Source organism: Oreochromis niloticus, linkage group LG6 (genome assembly GCF_001858045.2).
Source record: "Oreochromis niloticus isolate F11D_XX linkage group LG6, O_niloticus_UMD_NMBU, whole genome shotgun sequence".
NCBI lineage: Eukaryota > Metazoa > Chordata > Actinopteri > Cichliformes > Cichlidae > Oreochromis > Oreochromis niloticus.
Genome location: NC_031971.2, coordinates 12,556,476 through 12,571,793, shown reverse-complemented (window position 1 = coordinate 12,571,793; position 15,318 = coordinate 12,556,476). Strand labels below are relative to the sequence as shown.

General features: G+C 42.8%; 2 protein-coding genes across 5 annotated transcripts; both read right to left on the bottom strand.

The window, feature by feature from the left end:
* Window positions 1-1,787: 1,787 nt before the first annotated feature.
* ptcd1 (pentatricopeptide repeat domain 1) lies at window positions 1,788-10,226 on the bottom strand. Of its 3 annotated transcripts, XM_019360137.2 has the most exons (10): window positions 10,089-10,226; window positions 9,316-9,510; window positions 6,086-6,368; window positions 5,858-5,998; window positions 4,543-4,761; window positions 4,351-4,452; window positions 3,537-4,184; window positions 3,142-3,258; window positions 2,795-2,977; window positions 1,788-2,242 (listed from the first exon to the last, which is right to left on the bottom strand). In XM_019360137.2, exons 3-10 carry the CDS (start codon window positions 6,266-6,268, stop codon window positions 1,991-1,993), a joined length of 1,845 nt encoding a protein of 614 aa, XP_019215682.1. In that variant the 5' UTR covers window positions 6,269-6,368; window positions 9,316-9,510; window positions 10,089-10,226; the 3' UTR covers window positions 1,788-1,990. The 3 variants fall into 3 exon arrangements, with proteins under 3 accessions (XP_019215682.1, XP_005460773.1, XP_005460772.1); XM_005460716.4 differs by lacking the exons at window positions 9,316-9,510; window positions 10,089-10,226 and adding an exon at window positions 6,648-6,856; XM_005460715.4 differs by lacking the exons at window positions 9,316-9,510; window positions 10,089-10,226 and having other exon boundaries at window positions 6,086-6,859.
* On the bottom strand, window positions 9,912-15,177 carry fbxl18 (F-box and leucine-rich repeat protein 18). 2 transcript variants are annotated; one of them, XM_019360138.1, is made up of 7 exons: window positions 14,945-15,177; window positions 13,997-14,229; window positions 13,518-13,867; window positions 12,670-12,805; window positions 11,499-12,577; window positions 10,611-10,829; window positions 9,912-10,506 (listed from the first exon to the last, which is right to left on the bottom strand). In XM_019360138.1, the coding sequence occupies exons 1-7, from the start codon at window positions 15,165-15,167 to the stop codon at window positions 10,350-10,352; spliced, it is 2,397 nt and encodes a 798-aa protein (XP_019215683.1). In that variant the 5' UTR covers window positions 15,168-15,177; the 3' UTR covers window positions 9,912-10,349. The 2 variants fall into 2 exon arrangements, with proteins under 2 accessions (XP_019215683.1, XP_003456005.1); XM_003455957.5 differs by having other exon boundaries at window positions 10,233-10,506; window positions 13,997-14,194; window positions 14,945-15,120.
* Window positions 15,178-15,318: the final 141 nt, after the last annotated feature.

The following is a 15,318-nucleotide window of genomic DNA, read 5'->3' as shown; positions in this document are numbered from 1 at the left end:
TGCGTTACCGCCGCCTCCCGCATAGGAGAGAGATCTCTATGCTCGGACAGGACACCTGCTGACCTTATAACAAAGTTGTAGGTAGACCACGTTTAAATTCAGTTTTTCTATGTATTCTTTACTTCCTCTCTGACTGTCAAACACGACTGAAGATAACAACCTGAACATGAATTTAATGAACTACTCGATTATAATCTGTCAGATTTTAACGCCAGAATTGTGATATTAGTAAATCTGTTTACTAACACAGTAGGCTTTTTTTTCCTTGGGTCAAATAGACCTTAATAATATATTCAAATGCCAAACCCATTCATTAAACACTTTTAATACTCAGCTACTGCACTCTGTTTGTCCTCTCATAGCTTACTTTCAGTATGTATAAATTGTGTGTTGTGTTTTTAACCTCTTCATATTTTTCCTTTGTAAAATTAACATTTTGCTGCCAGTACACTTATCCATGTTTGTGATTTGTCAGATGCTGCCAACATCAATAAACCCTTGGTCTTCAACCACGTATCCTTTCTGCTGTTGTTAGGGTGAGTGAATCCTGATGGGGAAAAGAGACCCGGGTATTATAAACTTACCTGTCAGTACAGGGCCCAGGTGACCTGGAGAGGCAACACCAAGACAAAAAAGGTGCGACTTTGCAGGTGATGACCACAGATCATTGCTCTCTCCTTATCACTCCTGACTGACTTTTCTCTCTAGTTTTGATTTTTGTTCATGTCCTTGTCACTGCTGGTGACATGAGACGGTAATTGTAGCCAATTTAGGTTGCAAGGAAGGTATGTGCTTGGTATGTGCCATCACAAAAAATTCCCATGTTTTCCAACACAGACTAAAGAGCATGGAGGAGTACAAGATTAGTCAATACACAAGCAGACAGAGCCATAGAAGGTCATCAACCCAGCAGCTGGATTGGTTTCTGATCCTTTGTGCAAGAAGTAAAAGGAGGAGAACTGCCAGAGTTCTACAAAATGACCTCTAGCAGACTGTTCATGTGAATGTTACAGACCAAAATGTCAGATAGAGAATCAATGAGCATAGTTTGAGGTCCTCCTTTAGCAGACCTGCACTCACAACAGCTTGACTGCTGGAGAACAGATCCATAATAGGTCCACCACTGTTAGTGATCACTATAAATATATAAACTGATATGGATGTATTCATGTTACTGATTACTTTTGTACAAGCAGGCCACACACCGAGCCAGACACCTCTCCTCTCCTCCTCTGTGCTTCAGTCTCGTCCAGCAGACAGCACAGCAGGAAGGTTGAAACTGAATGGAAATATAAAGCCATTTCTGCAAAATCAGTCTCAAGCAAATCAACAGGAGATCAAACTGAATCCATTAAAACACATAGTACAGTCCTGTACTGATTAAAGGTTTGAGTGGGCTGAAGCAGCGAGTCTGGGAATAGCTGCTTTAGAAATCAGAAGTGCGTTTGTCTCTTATTGCCAGATGATTTATCTTCAGCTCTGGGTCATCAGTTTCACGGTTACTGTTCGTTTGGATAAAAGTTGACTTTGAAAATGCACTCCTCTTGCAAATGAACTGAGCAAACATCACATTTAACAAAGGCCCTCACCTTGCTTACAAATGCAGGTAATCCTCACACCGAACAACGTTATGAAACTGCTGTTTGTTTATCGAAACGCTGATCAATATTAATACTGAGTTAACCCGAAATCCACAAATGTTATGACCAGTGTGGGTCACTGAAAGCTAATGATTTGGTTGGTTAGAAAATACAGTCGGGTAACTTTAAAATGAAAGTATAACTGAAAAGATTGAGATGAAGTTTTATTTTTCAATAAACAAGCCAAAAAACTTGAAACTGGAACATAAACTACAATGACATCATTGTTTTTCAAGAATAACGCAACCACACGAGCCACTATTTTGATCCAAGTCCATCCAGGGTTCTAAAGTTTATTACAGAACAAGCAGCAGGTAAAGGAGTGGTCGTGATGATCTCCTGGAGTTCAGTCATACAGCGGACGTGCTGCTGCTCTTCCTGTCCCTGTTGCGAGCATGATACCTCCTGGCTGCTGCTCTGTGGTTCCTCTGGGCCTCCGTCAGCCCATCTGCAGCCTCTGTTCTCAGCTCTGCAGCATCTGTCTGGGACTGCAGTGCTCCCTGCTCCTCCTCAGCGCTCTGAGCAGGCATGTGCTTGAGCCACTGCTGGTAGTAACCACGGAAACCGTCAATTTGGACCAGATAGTTGTTTCTGGATTTGTACTGGAATAGAGAGAGGGGAGAGGGTGCCAAAGAGTGAGGGGAGCAGAGTGAAAGGAGAAACATGAGTCATACAGTCACCTTCCAAGTTGGATCTTTGTTGTGCCACGAAATGAGAAGAAGTTGTCTGTTTACAGACTGCACTGAAGTCTGTAAACAGAGAGGCATTCAGATTGACAGCATACACACTTTAATTAGAGCAACATAGTTTACAGTGTTTTTTATTCCCGTGTTTCCAAATTAGATTTTACTTGAGTGTCTGCCTGTGTATTTTAACATTGGCTGGACTTGCAACTTGCCTGCTTTGGACTGCAGCCGGTGATAATTGTTCTGCTCTGCAGCCTCAGTGAGCTTGCCACCAGCTGCAGTCTGTGATAAGAGACTCACTGGAGAGGCAGCTAATTATATGGTACTTATTTGTGAATTAGAAAAAAAACTTATAAAGGAATATCCTAATAATTATTTGAAAAGAGCATATGCCTTCTCTAAATATGTGGGAAACACTCATGTACCAATCATTATAGATGTGCTCAGTATAGATGGGTGCATGCTGACCTGGTTATAGTTGGGAGGATATTGTGCAGCAAACTCCAGCTGTCTGATGATGATCTCATTAGGCCAGACTTTCATGTCACTCATGGTTTTAAGGATTGTTCTTAGGTAGAGGTAATCCAGTTTGCGACTCGCTCGGCCAATCAGAGCAGAGAACACGTGGACATTGGGCCTCAGTCCTGCTTCCTGATGAAAAACGCATAGAGCAAAGTTAACTAAAATGCACAAGCGCCTAAACCCTGCATTCTTTCTACTGACCAGCAGGGGGCGAGTTCTGCACTAACAATGCCAGAGACAGAATTCAGGGCAATAAACATCCAAATTTAGTTTAGTAACATATGTTTTGTCACCTCTATGTCTTTCAGCAACTGAAGGCCGTCTTTCTGTTGGTCGCAGGCTAATGCAAGGCACCCAAATGTCTGCAGATCCACATTTACATTGCGCTGTCTCATTACACTCAGCACAGCCTGAAAAGTGAAAGAAGTGTGTGAAAAACAGCACACACAGTTTAAACATTTCTAACTCCACTTTTGTTAAAATTTAGCCAAGTTTAAAATTTGTGTTCCTTCTTCCTCCAGATTTACAGATACCAGATAGACAACAGTTTTTCTGAGGACTATTTCTCCTAAGAAGTTGCTCCAGGATGGGTTGTCACAAACAAAAACAACAGACACTTCATACATGGCTAGACACAGACACACAGACACAGACACAGACACACACACACACACACACACACACACACCTTTGCCCCGTCCAAGTCCCCGGCTCGCGCTGATCTGTGAATTACAGAGTTGAAGAACGCAACATCAAGCTTCACTTGATGCCGTTTGGCGACCTTTAACAACACCTGCAGAGACTGGTAGCCTGGCTCCATTGTGTCAGCCAGTAGGGTCAGAGTCCTGAGGTTTGGACTGAGTCCGTTAGCTTCCATCCTCTCCAGGAAACCTTCAGCTCCACCGATGAGGGCGAGCCTGTCTGACATTTTATCTACAGTGCCAAGGGAGACCACAGCACCTCTTTTACCCTCAAAAAGTTCTAGTAGGTTAGGAGCAGAGGAGTTGGCGACTAACTCTCCGGGTAATCGGGCATTTACTGTTTGCCTGACCGGTATCAGATGGGTTGAGTCATGTCTGAGTCGTGTCTCGCTGCTGTCTTCCTTCTGCTCAGGCTGGACAAATAACTGTCTCTCAAGTAGGTCGATGTCTATCACAGCCTTACACCTGGACTCCGATGCATCCTTGCTCCCTTTCTGACCCTCACAGTCAGTCCCCAGCAGAACAGCAGTGGCAAAGGCAGGATCGCCAAGTCCACAATCTCTGGCAGTTCTCAGGAGCAGGGTATAGTTGTGCGAGTCAGGACGAATCCCTGACCGCAGCATCTGGCGCCACACCTGAAATGAACATTATGAATGAGCTTATTTGTGTAGCAAGTATCAATATTGTTTAATAACCACCTGATGTATCATTATCAGATTTTTAAGATGAATGAGAGCTGGCATTGGTTGGGCTATTTTAAAGTTTACTCCTAAAAACATCCCACACTAAAGTACTACATACCTGTAAAGCCAGCCTGAATCCTGCTTCTTTGTCCTTCAAGCAGCCCATCAGCAGGTAGTGAAATGTCTCCTGAGTTACAGCATGACCATTCTCCATCATCTCCTACAAAATGCACACAAACCCAGAATAAGACACAATTTGGTGACAATGGATGAGTATTCTCCCTTATAAACATGCAGCTGTGTGCCCTACCCTGAGCGTATAAATGCAGGCCTGAAGGTGGTTGGTGACAGCGTGCGCCTTCAGAAGAGCGTGGTACGTGATTGTGCTGAGAGGGTAGTTTTTGCGACGGAGCTCTTGCTCTAGCTTCAGCGCTTGCTGCAGGCCGGCCTGTTTTGAAGGCGACTCAGCGCAGGCGTTGAAGAGCGCCGTGTAGGTTGCATCGTTAGCAGTGAGACCACGCTTCTTCATCTAGGAGAGAAAAATATAAATAAACACAAATAATTACAGAGGGGGTTTCTGACTGTGTATAAGGATCTGTCAGAATAAAGGACAAGAATGAATAAAACACTTAAATATTTAAAAAAAAATCTACAATGAAACTAAACTGAATGTAAAATCTGACTCTTCTATGTCATTAGTGGACTAAAGCGGCCCCCAAGCTTTTAACCCCCTGAATTTGAAATAAGACTTCAATTTAGTTTAACACACAAACACATAGGAGTCTTGCATCAGTGTCTGAAGCTTTAAAAATACTAGAATCTGTTCTTTGATTATAGTCAATCTCCACAGTTTTCCTGACACAAATCTGCAGGATGGAGGGATTGGAGGCCTGCAGCATTTAAAGTAATGTTTCTCATTAAATCTTGACTGCCACACAAATACATTTATAGTAACTTTGATGGCTGTAGTAGCTGGTATGTGGGGCAGTTCGGTTGCACAAGTCATTTGTTTTAACCTTAGTCTCTTCTTGTGGATATTAAAAGCGAGGTCCATTCCACTACATTCATACATCTTCTCTGCGGTCTTCCTTGTTTCCTGCTGGCAGCTCCATCTTCAGCATCCTTTGTTCACTACATCCACCATCTCTCCTCTGCACATGTCCACACCATTTCAGCCTTGCCTCTCTAACTTTGTCTCCAAATTACTTCACCTGAGCTGTCCCTCTGTCCCCACTACATTTCGAATTTTGTCCATCCTGGTCACTACTGATGAAAATCTGAGCATCTTCAACTCTGCCACCTCGAACTACTCCTCCTGTCTTTTGTCAGAGCCACCGTCTCCCAACCATACACCATAGCAGCTCTTCTAGACCTTCCCTTTAAATCTTTCACCCTGCCTGTTGCTTCGGATTGTTGACCCCAGGTATTTAAATGTATTCACTTTCTCTACTCCTTGCACATATCCCGTCTTGCTTCCACCTGCTCATCTGCAAACATCACAATTCAGCAACTGGAAACTGCAGCACCTGAATCAACACCACTCTAAAACTGTCAAACATGAACATTTTAACTTAGAGTGTACCTTGCATATTGACATTTTAATTACTCAAATTAAAGATGCTTACATCATTGTAGAGTTTGAAGGCTTTTTTCAGCTGTCCAGCTCGTCCACAGCCTCCTATCAGGACCGTGTAGTTGTACTCCTCTGGCTGCAGCCTCTCTCCCTGCAGCATGTCTCTGCTGAACACATCCAGAGCCTCCTGTAGCTGTGAGAGCACAGAGGAGGGTTATTAACACATCAGCAGGGAAGAGAAAGAACAGCAGTTAACATAAAACTGCTCAGTCACACTAACCTTGTTCTCTTTGATGAGCTTTTTGCATTGTAAGAAGTACCAGTACGGTGTATTTCTCCTCATGGGCCTCCTCTGAGGTTTACCGGCGTCTTCTCGCTCTTCTTCGTCCCCGGTTCCGTCTTCGCGGTACTGCAGGTCCCGGAGGCCTGAGCTGCTTTTCCTGAAAGTCCTCCTGGAGGCCATGTCGGTGGACAGAGAGCCGAAGTTTTCCCAGTCAAGTGGTTCAGAGGGGGAGTCCAGTGGGTCCGCGTCTCCTCGGGAGGAGGCTGACAGACACACGGCCCTAGGATGCCAGGGAGTTTGTGTGAGAAGCCTGGATAAGGATAAAGGGCGCTGTGACACATCCCGTCTGCCTGTTAGAGTTAGCGGTTCTGGTGACTTCCTAAAGGTTGAAAATGTGCACAGCCTGGCAGCAGGAAGCGATATTTTCCTCCCGTTTCGCACACACGAACAGGCGACGGACGTCAGCATGTTTGTTAGTGTTAGCGAGCTGGTTAAAAGCTAACGGATCATGTCGGGTTTCTTCTATTTGACAGAAAACTATAAAATGTGTTACACTTACAAGGCTAGTTAAAGGAGCACTAACTAGCTGCTGACAAGCTGAGTACAACCACGATGTTTCAATGACACAAACTTGCCCAGACCTAAATAGTAGATATATAAATATAACTATGAGCGTCTTTTTGGGGGGTTATTTTTAGATCGTTGGAGTAAATTAACACGTTTAATAGTTTAATTAAAAGTATATTTCTATTAACGGTTTACATAAATTGTTGAAAAATACCAGTCTAGTTAATTAAGGATGGCATACTTCGATCGACTACATCGACAATATGTTAGTACGCCTGTGTGGTGTTTAGGGTTCACATAATCTTTAGATAGATTAATATCGCCCCCAGCTGGCTATGAAAGTACATTTTCCGTCTTTTGAATGGGGTGAAATGAGGTGAAGGCTAAAGCCACATCTTTCTAACTAGTTACTAAACATCCAGGGAAATGTTGTGTTTAATATCTAAGGGGCGGGTCAGGTGGGGTCAAGCAAGTCATAAATGAAACAGGTAATAAACCCTCAAGTGAATAGGCAGGGTAGTTTAGTCAGCATAACCCTTGTAAGGAAAGCTATACAGCAGCATGTTGCACTATATTATTTCAGCAGAGGGCTCCAAGTTCAGTTCAATAGGCTAAAGCTTGTTAACACAAATACTTAACCAGCCAATCACATAACAGGAACTCAGTGCATTTAGGGATGTAGACGTGGTCAAGATGACCAGCTGAAGTTCAAACCGAACATTACATGACTTCGAGTGTGGCGGGTGGGATAGTTCGAGTGTTTCAGAAACTGTTGATTAACTTGGCTTTTCTCACACGATCATCTCTTTTTGTTACACTGAATGGTCTGAAAAAGAGAAAATATTCTGTGAGCGGCAGAGGAGAATAAAGCTGATACAAAGGCAACAGTGATTCAAATAATCAGTCGTTACAACCAAGGTATGCAGAATCACACCAGGTGCTACTTCTGTGCGCTAAGAACAGGAAACCGAGGCTACAGTTCGCACAGGCTCACCAACACTGCACAAGAGAAGATTACAAAAACATTTTCCGAGCTGAGGAGTCTTGATTTCTGCTGTGACATTCATATTGTAGGTTCACAATTTGGCATAAACAGATATGTTTAGTTATAACAGTTCGGGCTGGTAGTGATGGTGTAAAAGTGTGGGTGAGTATTTTTTTTTGGCACACTTAGGGCCCCTTAGCATCAACTGAGCATCATTTAAACACAGCCTATCTGAGTATTGTTGCTGACGTTGTTTTTCCCTTTGGGACTTTGCCCATCTTTTGATGGCTGCTTCCAGTAGGATAAACACACTATGTAACAAAGCTCAGGTCATCAAAGTGATTTCTTGAAGATTTAGTGTTAAGTTAAAGGTGAGTTGGACTTAAATGGATTCCACAGTCACCACATAGCAATCAAGTACAGCACCTTTAGCATGGTGGTAAAACAGGAGAGTCACATCATGGATGTGCAGCGGAATAATCTGCAGCAACTGTGTGATGCTGTCATGTCCACATGGACCAAAATCTCTGAGGGATGTTTCCATCACCATGAACTCTTTATTGTCATTGCACAGTCATAGTTAGTACAATAGTACAACAAAGTTGGAAAACTGTCCCATGTCGACACTAAGCACAACAAAACACAACACAGTAAACTTTAAAGTGGATACAAATTGCAAAAACGGTATGAATAATAAATTAAAGAATGAATGCTCATTGCAGCCAGTGAGTGTATATTTTGAAGCTGTGATTAATTTCATTACTTTTAAAAATGCAAAATTAAAGTTAAAATCTTCCTGAACATTTTTTATTCAATGCTAGCTTTTATTTGAAATTAAGGAACTAAGTATTTTGGGGGGGGTTTCTAAGTTCTGCATTTTGCTGTTATTTTGAGACAAAGCACTGAATTGTGATGTGGAAAGAAGTGCACCTGTTTCCTGTTACAATCCCTGTAGATACATATATTTGGATCTTAATTTTTAATCATGCAAATTATCCAAAACCTACAAAAGTCAAATACTCTTGGGGAAAATAACTTGCCTTTATGGCACCCTGAAGCTGCCTTTGAAGAAATTAAAATTTCTCCCTCTTCTTCAAGTCTTTATTATTAAAAGGCAACATGGCACTCGCTGCTGTGGCTGATCAGAAAAATCAGAAATCTACAACCCCAGTGTAAGAGAGACAGCTTCCGCAGTACTGAGTGTTTTTGAGACTGCGACTGAAATCACAGACACCAAGAAGTTTGGACAGATTTTGCAGCTGCTGGAGTTTACAGATATGTGAATGTGGACAGATCTTAAATTTTTCAGTTGAATTCAGTTTTATTTCTATTTTTCCAAATTAGAACAACAGTCCCCTAAAGGTGCTGCATATCATGGTCCCATGGACCCTACAATAATACAGAGCAAACCCCAACAATCATACAACCCTCTATGAGCAAGCATTTTGCATCAGTGGAAAGGAAAAACTCCCTTTTAACAGGAAGAAACCTCAAAATGTAACCGAGGAGAAGTAGCGACCGGTTGGTGTGACGGGAGAAAGATGGGACAAAAGACACACTGTGGAGGAGAGCAAGAGCCAACCATCTTCATCTTTTCCTTCTCAGTAAATTTTAGTGTGTCACAGTTCCTGATTAAGTCACACAGACTGATGGGTATCCATGGCTACTCACTCACTTTCTGTGTGCTTTGTTTCAGTCAGACTGAGGGTGAAGGGGATGATTCATATTCATGCAGCTTAAACAGCTCGTCACGGTGATGGCATGATATTCTCCGAGGTCATCACTGCTGTAGGTGAGCCCAATATCACACAAGCAGCTCCATCTTTAAGTGGCTGTAATAAAGGCCTGAGTAGAGCTCCTGCTGATGGCTCTGTGGGTCAAAGATTACAGGCAGTAATTAACTGTAAATGGTGTTCCATGAACATTAAATATGATGATTCATTTTGACTTTGTGCTTCTTTCCAATTAATTTTGAACTTTGTACATGGTGTTAAAAAACTCTGTATCCCACATACACTTTATAAAAAGGTAATCGAGTATGAATATGATAACTTATCAAATAAATTATCAAATAAATAATCAAATTATCAAATCTCCACCCATTTTCGTGTTCTCAGAGCATATTGAAATGAAAGAGATGTCAATATATTATTTTGTCTCAGAGTACACTGAAACACAAAAAAGAAGAAAAAAAAGCCACCTCCAGTGCTATCCACTATAGTTACTTTTAAAAATAACAGCCTGACATGAATGGAAGAGCAGCACACCAGGTAAGGATTAAAAATTATTTATACTGACTTTATTATGATATTTGGTACAAAGTTTAAAATACAAATGCATCCTAAAATCCATTTTGGCACTTCATTTTAAAGGAACTGTAATGATTTGTGATAGAGAAGCCACAACTGTCACAGAGCGGCAGTGTGTCTGAAACATCCTGGAACGAACCGTGAGCCTGAGTGAGTCGATTTCCCTCGGAAAGATGATCACTGGTGTAAACGTAAACAATCGTGGCTGATGTACTCTCGGAGAGCAGCCTGAAACCGTCGTTTATGGAGCACACAAACAAATCATGGTGCTGATGACATTCAGTCTCTGTATCATTGTGGATTTTATTTCATGCAAGAGAAAAAAAAGGAAAAGGAAAAAGGAAATGATTCGAGCGCCTCAGCTGCTGAGCACCAATCACACTAAAGCATCCTGATGAGGTCACAATGGTGATAAATGTGGTGGTTGAGCCACGTGGCTCTGAAACAAAGTGATCCGATCCAGCAGTGTTAATGGGATATCTCTGATGACCGAGGGTAGGTCTTCGTGTTGTAACGGATAGATGACCACACTGAGTGCCGGGCGCTCTGCTGAGAACCTTAAGAAAGAAAACACACAAAACGAGTGAATCCAAGACCTCACAGGTAAAACTTTTGACAGATTATGCCCTCTAGCTTTAAATCCATGAACATAGTCACCAACCTGTCCAGCAGAGCTTTCTGCAGCGTGCGACACGCCACTAAGGTGCCGCCCATGAACATGTGGCACATGACGACGTGGCAGCAGCGCTCCATGAAAGTTTCTGTGGCTGATGGGTCAAAAGTGCCACAGCGTGAGATAAGGCAGACGCGCTGCAGTCGAGAGCAGCAGGACAAAGCCTCGAAGAACGATGCGTTCGCGTTCAGGTAGGGCTGCTCCAACCTAAGAAACAGATGCACGTGGTTAGTTATATAAAGACAAAAATCTGTATCTTCAGTCAGAATTAAAAGTAGAAACAGTCTGTTTGAGATTTGTCCCAGTTCGGAGTAAAATACAGACCAATTGGACAACTGGAAAGTGAATATCCTATTTGTTTAAAAGCCTCCCAAAACCAAAACATAATTAATAGATTACACTTGACAAGTCATTAACATTAAATGCTTTGACTGAAGAGAGTCAAGGTAGCTCAATTTGGTAAACTTCAAAATTTGGGGTAAATTTTATTTCCTTAATGTTTTTTCTCCAAATTAACAGAAAAAAATGTTCCAATTGTCTGGTGGACAGTCATACAGGTTAGTGCTTCTTACAAGAGATCCCCTCATTTGCATATGTGAACCTAACAGTCTATCGGGGAAACAAAAACGAAAGATAACATACGAATAATATTTAAGTGATGTTAATGTTCTTGCTTCAAATGTATGAAATCAGACAGTTTTAAAGCACATTTTCATACCATGAGCCAGAAATAATTTAAATAGCTTTCATGTAATTATTGTTTAAAAAAACAAAAACAAAACCTGGGAAAGTTTAATTGAAGAGCCATGTAATAAAAATGACATGCTGCTCGGTGTGTGTTATATAAACAAAGGGAACACAAAGTCATCTTCTTACCTGAGCTCCTGTAGCTGCGTGCACTGTTTAAGTGTGTCCAGCAAGGCAGCGGTGTAGTTCATGGTTTTCAGTGAACCCAGATTGGCGAGGGATAATACTCGCAGGTCTCTGCACTGCTTTGCCAGCTGTACCAGTCCCGTTCCCCTAAGAACTCCAGGAAGACCAGCCAGAGTCAGGCGACGCAATCCAGGCAAAGCCTCAAGCACCGCCAAATGTGCGTCTCCAATTCCTCGTGCCCAAGCGCACATGCCACGAGGCTCCACGCTTGCCCGAGTGCACGGCTCAAGCCGAGGCAGTGTGGAAGCAAAACCTGGACCGATAAGCTCAAAGGTCTCTAAAAAAAGGCAGCCAGCTAAGAGCAAAGCGAGCCCCGATGTGCTGTCCCCTGACACAGACGACTCTGAGTCAGGCTTGTAATTCTGGAGGCCCACACGAGGAACCTTCTTCAATCCCTGGAAAAGGGGAGAGGGATGAGTGTTCTGCATTTGCGTGTGATTTCTATTTAAACCGTCTGACAGGGCGCAGGCAGGGAGAGTGAGAGAGAGCAGGTGTCTAAATTTGGCCAAGCTGGCACACAGGTGGGTTTCCCCTTCCAGCCCAGGTGAGTTTTCATGATGATAATGTGTGTGCATCAAGTTTAGGTATTTAATGTTGGAACAGCTGTCTGCCAGCTGGCTCATTGTCCCGGCAGCCAGCTGATCTTCCACAATCCTGCACTCCGAGTAAGGAACGTGGTTGATCCCGCTCAGATTCAGACTAACCAGCTGAGCGGCGTCTCTGACACCCCCGTTCAACAGCGACTGGAACACCTGTGGCCACAACGCCGGGCAGCGGCTGAAGCTAAGGTGTTTGGGGCTGTTTCCTTCCAGAGCTTGCTTTAGCGATGCAGAGTCCAGCCATGACCGAGGGAGCTGCAGGGCCACCAGGTCGCCCCGCTCACCCAAGCTCTGAGCCACCGAGGGAGCAGCAGGCCAGGGAGCCGGGTTTGGGCCGGGGATGGACACGAGGAAAACTCTGAGATGCTTCGGAACGTTAACGCTGAACACTGCCAGGTAGAGGAGGAGCAGGGTCTGGTTTACCTAAGAACATCACGACACAGACGCGTTAATTAAAGCCCATGCTACAAACGTATAGGAACAGGTTTCATGTACATAAGCCCCAACACACTCACCTCTCCTGGAGCCAGCCTGGCAGTGAACTCCTCAAGCTGTTTGTAATGTGGCACGCTGCTCTGACCGACCATTAACTGACAGCAAACGCCGACACCCTCTTTGGTCACATCTGGGATGTCAAACTGCAACATCAGCCTACGGTGCAATGACGAGCAAACACACACAACACTGTATCATTTAAATATCATACATTTTTGTTTGTTTTAAGCCAAAGACTCACAGCTGTCACATACTAAATATGAGTGAACACAACATCTGATTCATATGCAATAAAGCTTGAAACTCTGGTCTAACTGCAGGTGGGCTGCAGAGGACTGGCGCAATTATATAGTGAAGTTTAGTTCATCTGAGCCATTCCCAATTATTGTAATACAATTTTTAGAAAATTAATCTCTTATTGATTAATTAATAAATGTGGGAAATTCAGTCCTGACATTTTTTATTTCTTATGTTATTATTATGTTATTATTCCAGAACACAAGACCTGTGTCGATTCAAAACTGGCTGCAAATTTCAAAGTAATAAAAATAATAATAATTTACAAATGACAGCCATTTTATAGGCTATTTATAGATTTATTAATTAGACATGTTCCCTCGTTATGTCATGAAAATTAAGCAGATCAAAGAAAATTCAAAGTAAACCTATCAGAGAGTGGCTGTATTAAAGGACTGGCAGAACACCTCAAGGAAACGCAGCATGGTGGTCCAGAGAGCCAAAACCTATAAAAACTGTGACATTGTCCAAATATTTCTAGACTTTGAAGAGGGCCGCTCCTGAGCATTTGAAAGGGGTTTAGGGAGGAAGGGATCAAAAACCACAGCTGGGTCAGGGCCAACATCCTTACTTGCGGAGTTGGGCACAGCATGGCACTACACCGTAGCTTGGTGTCAACAGCATCTGCCTAAGCTCCGACAGGCGGCTCAGTGCATCCACCGCCTCTGAGCTGAGCTGAGCAGAGTTGAAGCCCGGTGTCACGTCAAAAGCGAGGGATTTGAGGAAAGCGAGGGAGGAGAGGAGACGGGACAGGCGAAGTGAAGTGATGCGACAACCGGTGACATCTAGGTGCGTCACTCCTCTGCAGCGTGCAATGTGCTCCATGGTGGAGCCAGACAGCCAGTAGCAGCCATTCAGGCTCAGAGACTGCACGTGATTGGCCAGCTGCTTTAGTATGCGTCGAACCAATGCGTCGTCAGCCTGGAGAGAAATAAAGAAGTCTATTTAATGTTTCATTAAAATACAACTTGCTGTTACAGAGGCATTTTCTTTTTTTAAATACATGGAAAGTTGTACACATACATGAACTTGAATATTGCATTAAGTTACCCAATACTCCTCAGACAGGCTGACATTTGTGAGCAGGGTCTTGTCATGGCACAGCGTGTGTAGCTTCTGGCAGACATTTGCCACATTCAGCAGCAGGTCACACACCGGAATATGGCGCAGGATGCACAGCAGGATTTCATCAGACAAATCTGACATCCCCACGGAGGAAGAAGACAAGGTATCCTCATCGCACACAGCCTGAGCCAGACAGCACACAGTGTCAGTGACAGGCGCTTTTAGGCCATTTGGAGAAAATTAAAAGATGGTGGAAATCCTTTTAACACCTCTAGAAGGAATTTAATTGACAATATAATTTATACCGTGACACAGTATTATTTTATGCAGCTGTTGTACAGCTCTCCTTTTAATGTGTCCTGTTTTATTGTCATTTTTGTACGTTTTTTTAAAACAATATCAAGTATGTGTTAAGTATTCAATTTACTCGATCAGAAACAATCATTTGTCCATGGTTTATCTTTCTTCATAGAGTATGACCCCCCTATCCCTCACGACAGCTGATTTACACAATATAGCTGAAGCATTATTTAGCAGAAACAAAATAAAAATTAAATATTTTTAATTGAAAATGGCAATAGTGGTCACTGTGCTCCAGGTTTTTTTTTTTTTTTTTTTTTTTTTAAATTGATAATACCACTGCGGGACAATACAACCTTTTAATGGTTATAGCACCAGGGCGTTTTAGCTTAGCAGGTTTTCTCGAGAAAACAAAACAAACAAACAAAAAACCACACGCGCACACACCAAAACACACTTATTTCCAACACTCTGACGACGCCAATAAACCAAACTCGGGATTAAAAAATAATTGTGTAAAGTGTTTGGAGCATAACCTTACCTGACCGGCGTTAACATTTTGTCGCTAACGTTACTTTGAGCTGATCTGCTCAGCAGCACCGCTAACTAACTGTGACTAACGTCTTCACCAACCTGTAAAATCTGGTAATCCATGTCCTCTGAAACTCCGCACACATCCCCACTCATGTTTTAAAAAAAGGCTCATCCACCCAGCCGGAGCTTCATGTTGCCGTGAACCTGCTGCGTGAAACCACAGGCGGCTGAACGCTTGTGTTACCGTTAGCTGCACGGACGATATATGCTGCCGCACGTGTCGGACATCTTTCAGCGACGGACACACTTCCTGCTGGTTCATTTTTAAAAACCTGCAAATTTATAAATGTACACAATAAAATACAAATTCTTTTGTAAACGTCATTAAATAAAGTTTTGTATTTTTATAGATACCATTAGATACATAGATATAAAAAAAATATACAGGGCGATAACAGAGCTGTCTTCTTTTT